This window comes from Chlorocebus sabaeus, chromosome 20, assembly GCF_047675955.1.
Source record: "Chlorocebus sabaeus isolate Y175 chromosome 20, mChlSab1.0.hap1, whole genome shotgun sequence".
In the NCBI taxonomy this organism is placed as follows: domain Eukaryota; kingdom Metazoa; phylum Chordata; class Mammalia; order Primates; family Cercopithecidae; genus Chlorocebus; species Chlorocebus sabaeus.
The window spans coordinates 119,663,818-119,678,589 of NC_132923.1; the positions used below are offsets into that span (position 1 = coordinate 119,663,818).

Genomic DNA, 14,772 nt, shown 5'->3' on the forward strand with positions numbered 1-14,772 from the left:
TTTGAACTCCTGGCCTCAAGTGATCCATCTGCCTCAGCCTCCCAAAGTGCTGGGACTACAGGCGTGAGCCACCACGCCTGGCCCTCTGTCTGCTATGCAGGCAGTGGAGGCTTTTGTACTTCTACAGAGATGTATTCCCCCCAGCCATCAGCAATGAGAGGTGCCATGTGTCTTTCTAGGGCTTTATGTAATAACTGCAGTCCTCAGAACAACCTTGAGATAGGCACAACTCTTGCCCACTTGCGCTGGTGAGGAAACTGAAGCACAGAGCCCACTTAGCTTGTTTTCTCACCTTTGACCAGTACACGGAGCATTTCCTCTCCTTCCCTGCAGCAGTAGTGCAAGCATGGTGCCAAATGACCACCGACCTTTGCAGGGGGATACAGTGGGGAGGGGTGGGGCCTGGGGCCTTTTGGAGCACATCTTTGTCTAGCGGGTGTGGCCAGTGAATCTTCAGCCTCGGCCCAGTGTGATCAGTTCTAAAGACTTGGCAGCAGGAGCTGGAAATCCAGACTGAGTAAATCGTCAGTGCCTAACTTAGAAACGTTTATAACATTGTACAAGCCAAGTACACCCAGCTCTCTGCTGCAGGTGTCTGCTAACAGCCAGGGCTGGGAGTGCGCCTCCCCAGGTGCCATCAGGGCGGTGCTGCCTGGGAGGTAAAAGGAGAGAAGGGTGTCAAGCTGCCAAGATCTCCTGCGGGACCCTTAGGCAGGCGGCGTGGGAAGGGCCCGGGGCTGACCTGAAAAGCCCTGGGTGAGGGTCTAGTTAGGGTTGGAGGAGGGACAAATTCATCCACCCTAAGGCAGTCCTTGGCAGAGGTGGGTGAGTTCCCTGGGAAAAGCTCATGGGGGTGGAAGAGTAGACATTTTGTCCCCTTTCTGGCCCTAGGGCTTCCCTCTCCCCTTTTTCCCTAGAGATGGAGCCCCATCTCTAGATGGACCACCCTTGGGGTCCAGAGTCCCCTATTTATTTTGGCTTTTCTAGACTATCTGAAAATGCAGATGAGCTCATCCATCCCTCCCCATATTTAAGATTCATTTGAAGGTCTGGTCTATTTCAGTCCCAGGCTGGTATAGGGGGTCAGAGCCATGAATACGACGTGTCTAGTATAGTCCACAGACTACACCACCATGGGCAGGCTAACGAGATATCGTAAGATGTCCTAGGTTAGCTGGCACACCAGGTCGCAGCTCCTGGATAAAGACCCACATCTGATCCAGTGAACAGCCCTGCTGCCCCAACCCTGGCTTCTGCCTCTTGGCTGCCTTGCTTCCTTAGGATGACCCTCCTCCACTGCCCCAGCAGCTGGCAGAGGCTGGCCAGGTCCTGCCTGCTGCCCGCAGGCCCGGGTGCTGGGACCAGGGCTAGTTCGAGGCCCAGCTCTGCCTTCAACTCCCTGTGGGACATGGACACAGGGCTCCCTTCTCAGGTCCTACCCTGAGGGTTAGAGTGTCCTAGAGGAGCCATCACCCAGGAGGAGCAGGGCAGGAGCCACAGCGCCTGTTAAAGCTTAACAGCATCCCTGTGCCATTAACACAGGAATGGTCAGATAGGAATACACGGCTTTGGGCCTTGGGAGGGGCACTTCAGGCTGAGGGTCACCCAGGTCCACTCCTGCTGTGTCTTCTGAGGCCATACCTACAGATCCAAGGAGACCATAGCTTCCACTTGCTGCCCACTGGGCATGGCACCACCCCCACCCCGGGCCTGCCCCCTCCAGGTCCTACCAGGCCCAAGGGGAGGCCCTCAACCTTCCTCCAGCCTGGGCCCTGTACTCTAGACCCAGCTTGTCCCAGTTGCTTAAACCAGAGCAGCATTTGGATAATCTAAGTCCATTTGAATTAATCTAACCACTTCCTGCCATAAACATAATTTCAAGATGAGGGGAAGGACAGCAACTCATGTAGCCAAGTCTCTTCCCCCCACACAAGAAGGTCAGCATGGCCATAGGCATCTCAGCTCAGCCCTGTCCTCAGCTGGCACACATCCCCTCCCCAAACAAGGAGGTCACCGCCAAGGTGCATTCATGCCCACCAGCACTTTATTGGCTATTTAGTAAATGCCATTTGGCTGAACACTTTTCCATCTTTTCCCCACAGGGGTTCAAGCTGGCAGCATTTGCCATCCTACTGGGTCCGAGGGTCGGGGTGGACGGGGAAGAAAGGCTTGTGTCGCCTGGACTCTCCAGCCTCTACTGGCCAAGGAATCATGCTGCTGCATGGTGACAGTGGGCCATCCCATGCTGGGGCAGAGCCGGCAGCTCCAGGGCCCGGGTCTAAGGTACCATCTTCCACCATTTGAAGGCAAAGGGCACCCGGCGGACGTTGGCACAGGCGCAGATGTCTCCGACCTCCGTCAGGTAACAGTCAAAGTCATTGATGAAGGTGCACTTGAAACCCAGGGGCTCCAGCAAGCGGCAAATCTTTTCTTCCAGGCAGCAGGTCCCTTTGATTTGGGGCCCAAAAGGCTTGGGGATCCCCAGGTTCTTGCCCATCACAATCATCCGCAGCTGTCAGAAAGAAAGGGTGAGGCCTGGACAGGGATCAGAGGCCTGAAAGCCAGCCCCCGACCTGCCTCTCTGTGGTCAGGCCAGACCAGGTGTAGCACGCAGGCAGCCACCTCCTCCAGGTCAGTGAAACCCAGCTCGCTTCTGCTCAGCCCTCCAATGGCTGTTTCTCAACAGCAAGACAAAATCCTGCCTGGCCAAGGTCTGGGATTGTCAACTTCTCCAGTTCCTATGTTTTGATTATTCTGGCCTCTTATGGTCTGGATGCAACACACGGCTGCTGCCTCCACTGGAACGCTCTCCCCACCCCTGCTTTGTCAGTTGACTGCTGCACATCTTTCATATCTCAACTCCTTCTCAAAGCAGCTTCTTGCCACCACTCACCCCTACCGGACCACACTGAGCTTGATCAAGTTAGAAGACACTCATGGCATCAGGGCCTGTACCCCTAGGACCCAGGGAGGAGGTCAGCAAGTGTTTAGAGAATGGGGGCACTCAAATGCCTCCGTTCATTTTAAATACCTATATAATGGGTCAGCTGTTCCATGAGAAAGTTCAGATGTGAGCCACAGTTGACATAGGCTTGGTGAAGCCAGGACCTCTTGTACTCACAGCCCCACTCTTATGACTTCTGGTTTAGAATAAGTAGGAACAGAATTTTTAAAAACAAAAATAAACAGTTTTGCTCTTGTTGCCCAGGCTGGAGTGCAGTGGCGTGATCTCAGCTCACTGCAACCTCCACTGGAAGGTTCAAGCGATTCTCCTGCCTCAGTCTCCTGAGTAGCTGGGATTTTAGGCATGCGCCACCACACCTGGCTAATTTTGTATTTTTAGTAGAGGCGGAGTTTCTCCATGTTAGTCAGGCTAGTCTCGAACTCCTGACCTCAGGTGATCCTCCCACCTGGGCCTCCCAAAGTGCTGGGATTACAGGTGTGAGCCACCACACCTGGCCCCAGAATTATTTTTTTTTGGTTTGGTTTATCAGACAAGGTCTTGGTTTGTTGCCCAGGTTGGAGTGCAGTGGCTCATTGCAGCCTCTACCTCCTGGGCTCAAGAAATTGTCCTGCCTCAACCTCCTGAGTGGCTGAGACTACAGGCATGGGCCACCACACCCATCTTTTTTTTTTTTTTTTTGGTTGGGGGAGGCAGTGGAGACAGTCTTGCTCTGTTGCCCAGGCTGGAGTCCAGCGGTGCAATATTGGCTCACTGCAACCTCTGCCTCCTGGATTCAAGGGATCCTCCTGCCTCAGCCTCTGATTAGCTGGGATTATAGGCATGCACCACAACACCCAGCTAGTGTTTTGTATTTTTCCTAGAGATGGGGTTTCAACCACGTCGGTCAGGCTGGTCTTGAACTCCAGACTTCAAAAGTGATCTGCCCTCCTCAGCCTCCCAAAGTGCTGAGATTACAGGCATGAGTCACTGCACCGTGGCCCCAGCTAATTTTTTTTTTTTTTTTTTTTTTTTTTTTTTTTTTAAGATGCAGGGTCTTACTATGTTACCCTAGCTGGTCTTCAGCTCCTGAGTTCAAGTGATCTTCCCACCTCAGCATCCCAGTGTGCTGGAACTACAGGTGAGCCACCACGACCAGCCAAACTGAACAGAACATAATTTTTGAGACAGAGTTTCGCTCTTGTTGCCCAGGCTGGAGTGCAATGGCGTGATTTAGGTTCACTGCAACTTCCACCTCCCAGGTTCAAGCAATTCTCCCGTCTCAGCCTCCCAAGTAGCTGGGATTACAGGCATGTGCTACCACGCCCAGCTAATTTTGTATTTTTAGTAGAGACAGGGTTTCTCCATGTTGGTTAGGCTGGTCTCGAACTCCTGACCTCAGGTGATCCACCTGCCTCAGCCTCCCAAAGTGCTGGGATTACAGGCGTGAGTCACCGCGCCCAGCCTAGAATGTTATTTTAAGTGCTGATGTACCTCCATGTATCAGACACGGCTGCCCTGGACCCTGGGGATAGTGGACAGGAAAGACCTACCCTGAGGTAGCTTGCCCTAGGCCTCACTGCTGGCAGATGCACGGCAACCTCAACTCTGAGTTACATAGCACCCCATCTGAAGTGGGCCTCACAGGTTCATCCTTTTAGACTAGGGGTGCAGCTCACTGAGGCTCCTAAAGTTCCTGGCCCATAGTAACTGCCTGGGGAACCCTCCAAGCCTTCAGGCCCAGTACACCTGCTCTCTGGGAGGGCATCCCTAACCGAGATGGGGGAGAAGGGGTCTCCTGCCCATTTCCTCATAGGCACCGTTATCTGCTGTCCCTCCCCAATCTCTGCAGTCCAGCACAGTGAGGCGGCAGCCAGTGTTACCTGGATGGACCCTCCCCCACCCAGGGATGCCCAGTCGTCCCTCACCAGGTCAGGGAAGTATGGCCTCGCGAAGGGCCTCTTGGGCTGCTGGTCAGAGGGGATGTTAGTCATCTTCTCCAAGCAGAACAGCTGAGGAATCTCGATGATGTCCTGTTCCACCAGGCCCAGCTCTGTCTTCAGGATGTCACGGTTCAAGTGAATGCACTTCTGTGGGGTGGGAGGGGCCAGGAGAGCTTATCAGGAATTAAGTTTCCTTCCATACTGAAGGTAGGCCATGGCCTGATACCACTGCCATCCCCATCACTCACTGTGCACCAGGAGCCTCACACATCACACCAACCTTCCTAAGTGGGCAGTTCCCTTTTCACCTGGGGAAGTGGGGGCTCAGGAAAGGCCTAGTCTTTAGTCCAGGATCCCACAGCTAGACAGCGTCGGGCACTTCCCAACCCAGACCAGCTGAGCCCAATACCCGAGCATCTCCCTAGGTCTTGAAATAGGCTTCAGACACCCAGCACACCTGTCTCCCTAGGTCTTGAAATAAGCTTCAGACACAACCCAACACACCCTAAGCTGTCACCAGGGGCTGGGAGATGCTGTCTCAGCCCCATGCCTGGCTGGCACCCACCCTGCTATGCCAGAAGGGATGTTCTTGCAAAACAGGGCACCCATGCACTGTGCATGACATAGAACATTCCTTAGGAACATTCCTGGGAATGGTAAGGACCCAGTGAGCAAAGCAGTTTTGCTGACCATGCAACCCCAGCTGAGAAATTACCCTTCTCTGGGCCTAAGCTTCTCCCACTAGAAGTTGGGAAGACTCTGCTTCTCACAGCCAATGATTCACTTCTAAGATCTCTGAAGGTTGGTGACCCTGAACACCATTCTCAGGACCGCTGTGACAGGCCGCTTCATCCCGAAAGCTGGGTCTTTTCCCCCAAGCTGGGAAAGCCCTGATTATCCAGGTGCCTAGCTGAGAACCAACGATGGCCCAAGCCTTGTGCAAGACACCTCACTACAAACCCTGCAGATAGCCCTATAAAGTAAAACACCTCTTACATATGAGAGTGAGGCACAGAGTAAAATCACCAGCCCAAGACAATCATTTGGGGGATTGAGTCTGAACTCCCAGGTTCCTGTGTTGCTCATTATGCTACTCAAGCTGCCTAGGCTCCATTTCCCGGAAAATGATATAGCTCAGCAGCCTCCTTGAAGAGGCCAGCTCCTCACTTCTGAGAAGCTGAGTATCAGACTCAAACAAGGGCCTACTCAATGCTTTCTGACAGTATCTGCAAGCAGTATCTGTCAACTGTTCTGACATGCCATGGCGCTCCTCCCTGCCCCTGTCCCACCCTGGGTCCTCAGCCATCTGACACCATAGACAGCTGTGTTACCACTTCCAGCTCTCTTCCAAGCATAAAGGTACATCGTGCTGTGTTTGACTCCAGAGACCTAACTCCTTACTCCTCTAGTCTCCCTACACTGGCATATATATGGCCAGCTCTAGCCCCAGACCTGGGCCTGTATCAAGATCTGGAAAGAAAGGGTGGCAGGCAGCTGCGCCCCCAACCCTTTCACCCCTCAGGAGGGGTGGGTGGGAACCTTCCTGCAGGACCTGCGGCACCAGCCCTTTCTTGGGGACGCCCCCCCCTCGCGCTGGCCCTACCTCCACGTATTCATTCTGCTTCTTCAGGCTTTCATCAGCCAGAAGTTGGTCGATGGTTTTGGCTTCCCTTCCTGTAAGGGAGAAGTGGTCAGGGAACAGCAGCACTGCCAAGAGCTGGGCACACTCAGGTAAGGCCCAGCCACCTGGGTGTGTTCCTGGGCCAGTGACCCATGGCGAGAGGAGGGGACTGGCCTATCTCCAGGGACTATACCTTCAGGTCCAGTATCTTCCTTCTGGGGACTGACCAGGGTCTACACCAGAAAGTCCAGGCAGGACTTACTGCCACTGGCCACTCTGTCCCCAGCATGAGGGAATAGCCTGTGCCAGGCTGAGGGATACAGCCTGGAGCTTGTTAGGATGACTTCAGCCCCTACTCCCCTTATGCCGATACAACTTGGCGCCTTCTGCCTGTGGCCTTCACCAGGTTACATTACTTTTATTCCTCAATGGCCTCATCTTTGGGACAGGAATGCCCAATTCATTTGCCAGCTCTGAGGTGACAGTCTTTGTCATGTGGTTCATGTTCAGCAGATGTTACCTTCCATGGTGCTTCTATGACCAGGAATTCCCGGGCCCCACCCCAAAGGCCGAGTATCCAGGAGCTCTGGAGCAGGGTGGAAATCCTGTATTTCTAACAAGCTCCCAGGTACACCGGCCCTCAGATCACACTTTGGGTATTGAGGGTCTAGAAAAACCTAATACCCCCACAGCCCCTTTCTGGGTTCATACAGCCTTTATTATTTTTTGAGACGGAATCTTGCTCTGTGGCCCAGGCTGGAGTGCAATGGCATGATCTCAGCTCACTGCAACTTCCACCTCCCAGGTCAAAGCAATTCCCCTGCCTCAGCCTCCCGAATAGCTGAGATTACAGGCATGCACCACCATGCCCTGTTGATTTTCACATTTTTAGTAGAGATGGGCTTTCATCATGTTGGCCGGGCTGATCTGGAACTTCTGGCCTCAGGTGATCTGCCCGCCTTGGCCTCCCAAAGTGCTGGGGTTACAGGTGTGAGCCACCATGCCCAGCCCACTCCCACAGCTTTTAGATCAGAAGTATGATGGCACCAGCCACACTACTTCTGCTTGTCCACCTGTGTGTTTCCTTAATGTAACCAGGAGACCCACAAAGTCCCAATCCCTAAGTACTTAATCCAACGTGCCCTGAGTAAATCCAGGCACTAGCATTGTTAATACCCGTTTCCCCCCCACTTGGGGCCACCTACATGCTAAGTGAGTCCCCTTCAAATACATCCTAAAAGTCTCTAGGCCATCCCAGAACATCTGGTCTACCTGTGTTGTCGTAGTACCACTAGAGTAGCCCAGAAATAAGACATTCTAATACGACAATTCCAACAGCTTTTGTGCTTCCCTGGCATCCTTTCTGCCAAGCGTGACAGAATGGCTATGCAGAAAGGGCCCCTGGAAAAAGGAGGAGGACCCCAGTTCTGTTCTGTGGAAAGGGAGTTCCCTTACCATTAGACAAGAGCTGATCTGCTCTAAGCTCGTCAAACAGAAGAGCATCGCCATAGCCTTCCTTCTGTTTCTCTCGGAAGAGTTTATAGCAGGCGCTGGGACTGGCCAGGAGCAGCTGGAAGCCCTGGGAAACAGAACTTGGGTCAGAAGCCAGCTTTCTCCGCTGGACATGATGGCTTTTACCTGTAATCCCAGCACTCTGGAGGCCGAGGCAGGCAGATCACCTGAGATCAGGAGTTCGAGACCAGCCTGGCCAACATAGTGAAATCCCATCTCTACTAAAAATACAAAAGTTAGCCAGGTGTGGTGGCATGTGCCTGTAATCCCAGCTACTCAGGAGGCTGAGGCACAAGAATCACTTTAACCTGGGGCAGAGGTTGCAGTGAGTGGAGATGGTGCCACTGTACTCCAGCCTGGGTGACAGAGTGAGACTCAAAAAACAAAAACAAAAACCAAGAGAAAAAGCCAGCTTTTTCTCCAGAATCTTCCAAGAGTCCCCAACAGAAGGCATGGGGACATGGTCAGATGTCCCTTCTGCAGACCCCAATACAGACCTTTTTGCCCTCATTCTTGTCATCTGTGGGGATGAAGCACATGAACTCATCCACGTGGCCTGTCATCAGCCAATCTGAGTAGAGCTCCACTGGCGCTTGGACCTGCTGGGCATAGAGGAAGTCTCGGAGGGTCTTACTCATGGCCCGGCCCTCTGCGCTAGAAGGAAGATGGAAAGAACAGCTTTTGAGCCAGTGTGGCCCAGACTGGTCACCTGTCACTTGGTGTCATGCTGCCTCCAGGGAGCTGGCCTCTGTGACCGTTGTGTGAAAGAGGCCGGTCTATAGCGGATGAGTTGGTTATGAATCCCTTACTCTGACTCCACTCAGAACAGAGCCTAGTGTTCTAGACAGATAAGCCTGGACACAGTATCATTTTGGATTTATGGCCACCAAGAAATCCAGCCACATGTCTCTTGGAAATGACATCCTGGTGGACCAAATTTCACTTGTTTCAGTTTAAACCCTGGAATCAAAGAATAAACAGTTTATTCTGATCTTTAGTCTCCACATGAATCAAAAGCTCAAATGTCCTTCTAAGAAATGTTCCACAGTGCGTGACTGGCCGAGGTGCCATGGGAAGCAGGCGGGGCCAGGGGAACGACCATGGTCCCTTCCTTTTCATCTGAAGGCGTCTGGCCCGGTGGCTCACCTGGGGTAAAAGCTGCTGCCAATGAGGACTCTGCCCAGGGGGTACTCTTTCTCTTGGACCTTGACAGGTGGGGACACCATTAGGTTCCCAATGGAATCCATGCTGGCCACTTTATGGTCCTCAATGTCCTGGATCATGTAGCCAATACCAGGGCTCTGGGGAGAGATCCAGCGGGGAAGGGGTGTTAGTAGGGGATGGCTTTGGGCCCCAGTGTTATCCCTAAATCCAGGCTCTCAGGTAGACTTCTACATCCCCTCCCCCCAGAGGCCACCTGGGTCCTCTCCCCACTTGGTGCCCCATCACTTCTAGGCAGGTTCCAGGCCTGAGAGATTGGACTGAGTTCAGATTAGCCAAACCAAGTTCCACACCAATGAGTACTTCATGGGGAACTCATCAAGATCGGTGGCCTGAGGCGTGTCGAGGATCAAGGATGTTGTCTTGTGGGGAGCCTGGGTGTAGCAGAAGGCCATCTCATCCTGGAATGGAGAGAAGACAGATCGTTTGCCAGTCACACATCTCCCTGGGCCCCATTTAGGGAAAAGGTACGGTAAGAATCCCCTTCCTTCCTGCCAACTCGTGCTCAACCCTCAACACCCAGGTCAGATATCGCCCTTTCTTGAAGGCTGTCTGATCCCTCTCTCCCCTACTCTTCAGGTTTAAGACTTGAACATCCATGGCTGGGCACGGTGGCTCATGCCTGTAATCCCAGCACTTTGGGAGGCCAAAGTGGGTGGATCACTTGAGCCTAGGAATTCAAGACCAGCCTGGGCAACATGGTGAGACCCCCATCTACTGAAAAAAAAAAAAAAACCCCCAAAAAAAACAACAGAAAAAAACCCAAAAAGTTAGCCACGCATGGTGGCTCATGCCTGTAATCCCGGCTACTCAGGAGGAGGTAGAGGCTGCAGTGGAGCTGAGATCGTGCCACTGCACTCTAGCTTGGGCGACAAAGACTTGAGCATCCAGATTCTTCCTTTCTTCTTCTATAAAGAATCCATTAACAAGCCTTACTGGCTTACATTCCGAGTCAACTCTGCGCTGGTGCCACTCAGGAAACCACCGTGTCTCCACCCTATGCCCACTGCAACGCCTTCTAGTTTCCCTTCTATTCTTGCCCACTCTTAAGATTTGTTCCCTATATCTTAGCCAGAGGGGTCTTTTGAAAACCTAAACTGTAACCTTTCATTCCTGATTCATGCTTTGAGTGTCTCTTGTTTGCCTTTAGCTGAAAAGGTACCTTAACCAGGTGGTAACCCTGCCTCTCACCTTGGTTCACGGTGATTGGTGTCTTCAAGACCTCCAAGCACACCCCCACTGTTTTTTTTTGAGACAGTCTGTCATCCAGGCTGGAGTGCCAGTGGTGTGATCTGGGCGTACTGCAACCTCCGCCTCCTGGGTTCAAGCAATTCTCCTGCCTCAGCGACCCGAGTGGGTGCGACTACAGGCTTGCGACACCACATTCGGCTGATTTTTGTATTTTTAGTAGAGACAGTATTTTGCCGTGTTTTCCATGCTGTTTTTAAACTCCTGACCTCAAGTGATCTGCCTGCCTCAGTCTCCCAAAGCATTGGGATTACAGGCGTGAGCCACCACGCCCGGCCAGGGACTCCTACTTTTAATCCTGGCCACTCCTACCCCTATCTCTGCATGGCCAGCTCCTTGTTTCCTTAAGTTTCATTTGCAGATTTTCCCGACTATTCTTGAACTGCCTCATTTGGTCTAATGACTCACGGTATCATCTCATTCTCTGACTTTCATAGCACTTAAAAGTTCTATCCTTGCTAACATGGGACAGCATACGTTCCGATTTATCTCTGGTGCTCAGGATAGTGCGCCTAGCACGTGACGATCACTCATCTGCAGAGGACAGAGCTCTAGAACTGAAGGCTGACCGGGGCTTTAGATTTGGTGCTGTGCCAGAGTCAGGCGGGACCCCAGGGAAGTGGCCCAGCTCTCACAGCCTTAGCCAAAGGCGTCAGAGCCTTCTGGGGCCTGGGGGTTAGGGTTCTGTGGTCTTGAACACATGTCCATTCTGGAATGGGAAGGAGGTTAGACTCTAAACTCTATTCCTGAGTGGACATGACTCAGGCAAATCCTCATCTGAGCCTCCACTGAAGTCCTAAGAACAGGGCCACCTCTATCAAGGCTTTAAGGTTAACCAGAAGACTGTGAAGTTCCTCTTAGGTGGCAAATGCTGTCTCCTCACCCCTCCCTCCCACACAGGGGGTTTGGTGGGGTGTTACCTGGAGCCACCTGCCCAGGCGGTTGGGGTCCTCATAGACAGATGCCACCTGGCTGTTGCTCTTCTCACTCAGCTCCGTCACTGTGTCCACAAAACCCTGCAGCTGCAGCTCTCTGCCGTGGGAGAGAAGCCAGTTCTGGCAAGACTTTCACAGCTCCCTTACTGTAAAGTTATGACCTCCCTGTGCCAGGAGAGGGAGAACACCTCCTTCTCACCAGGAGAGGTTACATCCCTGCCCGTGAGGTCAACAGAGCAACCATCCCCTGACCTCAGCACAAGCCAGAAGCTCAGAGCCCATCTTGTCCAATGCTACTCAGCTTTGCCCAGAGCCAGGTTGGGAAGTGCCAGTGGCAGCCCCTTCCCTGGTAGCCAAGGCCTGCTCTGTTTATACCCTTCGGTCAGATTCTGCAAGTACGCTTCCCTTGTTTGAGACAGTCTCGTTCTGTCACCCAGGCTGGAGTACAGTGGCATGATCTGACTCACTGCAACCTCTGCCTCCTGGGTTCAAGCGAATCTCCTGCCTCAGCGCCCCCTCCCCGCCGCCCAGTAGCTGGGACTATAGGCCCCCGCCACCTTGCTTGGCTAATTTTTATATTTCTAGTAGAGATGGGGTTTCACCACGTTGGCCAGGCTGGTCTCAAACTCCTGACCTCAGGTGATCCGCCCACCTCGGCCTCCCAAAGTCCTGAGATTATAGGTGTGAGTCACTGTGCCCAGCCTGCAAGTACCCTTCTATCCCAGGGAATTTGGGGACTCCCCCGGGCTCTCCTGCCTCAGCCTATCCAAAGGTATTAGCTGACTCTCTACCCAAGGGGGCTGTATTTTTGTCCTGAGAAGCCATGAAGCTGGGTACCCCACCCTTGAGATGGCCAAGAAGGTTGTCATTTTTGTATGTGTGGCATGGGGTGGGTCTTGAGCCCTGGGATCTTCAAGATTGGGAGTTTGAGACCAGCCTGGCCGACATGGTGAAACCCCATCTCTACCAGAAATACAGAAATTAGCTGTGTGTGGTGTCACGTGCCTGTAATCCCAGCTACTTGGGAGGCTGAGGCAGGAGAATTGCTGGAACCCGGGAGGCGGAGGCTGCAGTGAGTCAAGATCATACCACTGCACTCCAGTCTGGGCAACAGAGCGAGACTCCATCTCAAAAATAAAAAATAAAAACAAAAAAACAAAACACTTATCTGAAACAAATGGGTCCTCAAAAGTTAGAGGTCAGCGAGGCCCTAGTATTGGGAAATATTGAAATTGGGACTCTAGTCCAGCTTCAGGTCCAAAGCTCATGTTGCTACTAATAGAATACAGCAATGTAACTGCTGGCATAGCACATTCATAGTATCTATGCTACTGCTCCAAAGAACCTATTTCTTGGGTCTATGCAAAGCCACAGGGAGCTACCAGCCTGACAAGGTCTAGAACAGTCTGAGGCTTATTGGGGGAAGGGAGTATAGACCCAGCCTTGCAGGTCGTATGCAGCTCTACTGGGTCAAACCGTGCCTGAATACCACTGTACGGAAGACTTGGGTTTCCTTGAACAAGTAGATACCCTCTGTGAATGAGAAACCCCTGTCTTCAAATACTCGAGATACCAAATCTCTCTGCTTTATGTCTTTTGTATCTGCCATCAGAATTCCATCAGACCGGCTGAGATTTTACCTTCTCATCCTGAAACCTGGTATCCCTCTGAGGACCACACTCCCCAGCAGCCCGCCCCGGAAGAGCTGTCTGGCTTCTACACCCACTGAGCCCGGAAGAGGGGAAGAAGTCTTTTTTTTTTTTTTTTTTTTTTGAGATGGAATCTTACTCTGTCACCCAGGCTGGAGTACAGGGGTATAATCTTGGCTCACTGCAACCTCCACCTTCTGGGTTCAAGAGATTCTCCTGCCTCAGCCTTCCGAGCAGCTGGGATTACTGGGGTGCACCACCATGCCTGGCTAATTGTTTTTGTACTTTTAGTAGAGATGGGGTTTTACCATGTTGGCCAGGCTGGTCTTGAACTCTTGACCTCAGGTGATCTGCCTGCCTCAGCTTCCCAAAGTGCTGGGATTACAGGCATGAATCACCATACCCGGTAATTTTTATTTTTTATTTTTATGAGTTTTGCTCTTGTTTCCCAGGCTGCAGTGCAGTGGGGCTATTTCAGCTCACTGCAACCTCTGCCTCCTGGGTTCAAGCGATTCTCCTGCCTCAGCCTCACTGAGTGGCTGGGATTACAGGCATGTACCACATCTGGCTAATTTTTCTATTTTTAGTGGAGACTGGGTTTCACCATGTTGGCCAGGCTGGTCTCGAACTTCTGACCCTCAGGTGATCCTCCTGCCTCAGCCTTCCAAAGTGCTGGGATTATAGGTGTGAGCCACCACACTGGCTACCTTTTCCTATTAGTGTTTCCCATCCCTGCTAGAGTGTTCCATCAGCATTATCCTTTACCTCCTACTTTAAAAAACAAAAAAAGACAGGCTTCACATAAGGAATTTGCAATAAAGGGCAACATGGCAGAAGTAATCTAGAGGCGGCTGGTGTGGAACGAGTGGGGCGGGGACGTCTTGCCTGCAGACCAATCCCAACTCTAATGGCTGCTCCTGCCACCCTGGCTTGAGCCATACTGTGTCTAGACCTTTTATTTGTACGTGACTTTCCACGTGGCCAGAGTGATCATGCAGACAGAACCCTGGGCTTCCCACTGTTCTGCCTTCAGGATCCTTTCTCCTTTTCTCCCTAGGCATGTGGCTACATGGCTAGAGACCGTGCCTGGATTCCCTGAAGCCGGACGTGGCCCCGTGCGTGTTCAGGCTTTTGGTACGTGAGGCGGTTCAGGAGACTTCCAGACCACTAGCAGCAACAATAGGTTGCAGCGCCCAAATCTTGGTTCCTTCTCTCCCTCCTAGGGCCCAGGCCTAGACCGAGGACGTGTGTACCCAGCCTCCACAGAGGAGGCAGCCACCCCACGGGAAAATATAACAAGACTGAAAGGAACCAGGGCCTGTAAGTGGCAGTGGGTGAGCAGTACCATCTTCCTGCAGGTATCCAGGTGACAAAGCTTTCACCACTGTATTTAGAATACGTATGGCCCCAGATACCTCATCCTAACACTCAGGGCCCACAGGTCTCTGCTCCTTTCACCCATCCCCACACCTCCCCTTCCTGGTCTCACACCTGTTCTCTGGCTCCATAGGAGTCTCGTCATCCCTGGGACAGGTTCTCATCCTGACCTCTCCATTCTTCACCCTGCTTTAGAGTACTTGGTGCTGTTTAAAACCATGCCGTTGGACCCTAACATAACTGGGGGACTGTCTCACATTCACTGTTCCATGCCCAGCTTTGGGAATATTCAGGCCTGTATTGGACTGTCTTGGGGCAGGTCCAG

The 14,772-nt window shown here is 52.4% G+C and overlaps 1 protein-coding gene across 1 annotated transcript in view; it reads right to left on the reverse strand.

The window, feature by feature from the left end:
• Positions 1–1,968: 1,968 nt before the first annotated feature.
• PADI6 (peptidyl arginine deiminase 6) overlaps positions 1,969–14,772 on the reverse strand; it is a 29,499-nt gene continuing 16,695 nt past the window's right edge. Inside the window, exons 9-16 of the mRNA XM_007980315.3 lie at positions 11,407–11,518; positions 9,532–9,639; positions 9,164–9,318; positions 8,515–8,671; positions 7,961–8,084; positions 6,488–6,558; positions 4,870–5,031; positions 1,969–2,512 (exon numbers count right to left, since the gene is read on the reverse strand). Coding sequence (XP_007978506.2) covers positions 2,279–2,512; positions 4,870–5,031; positions 6,488–6,558; positions 7,961–8,084; positions 8,515–8,671; positions 9,164–9,318; positions 9,532–9,639; positions 11,407–11,518 — 1,123 coding nt within the window. The 3' untranslated portion in view covers positions 1,969–2,278. The remainder of the gene's footprint in view (positions 2,513–4,869; positions 5,032–6,487; positions 6,559–7,960; positions 8,085–8,514; positions 8,672–9,163; positions 9,319–9,531; positions 9,640–11,406; positions 11,519–14,772) is intronic.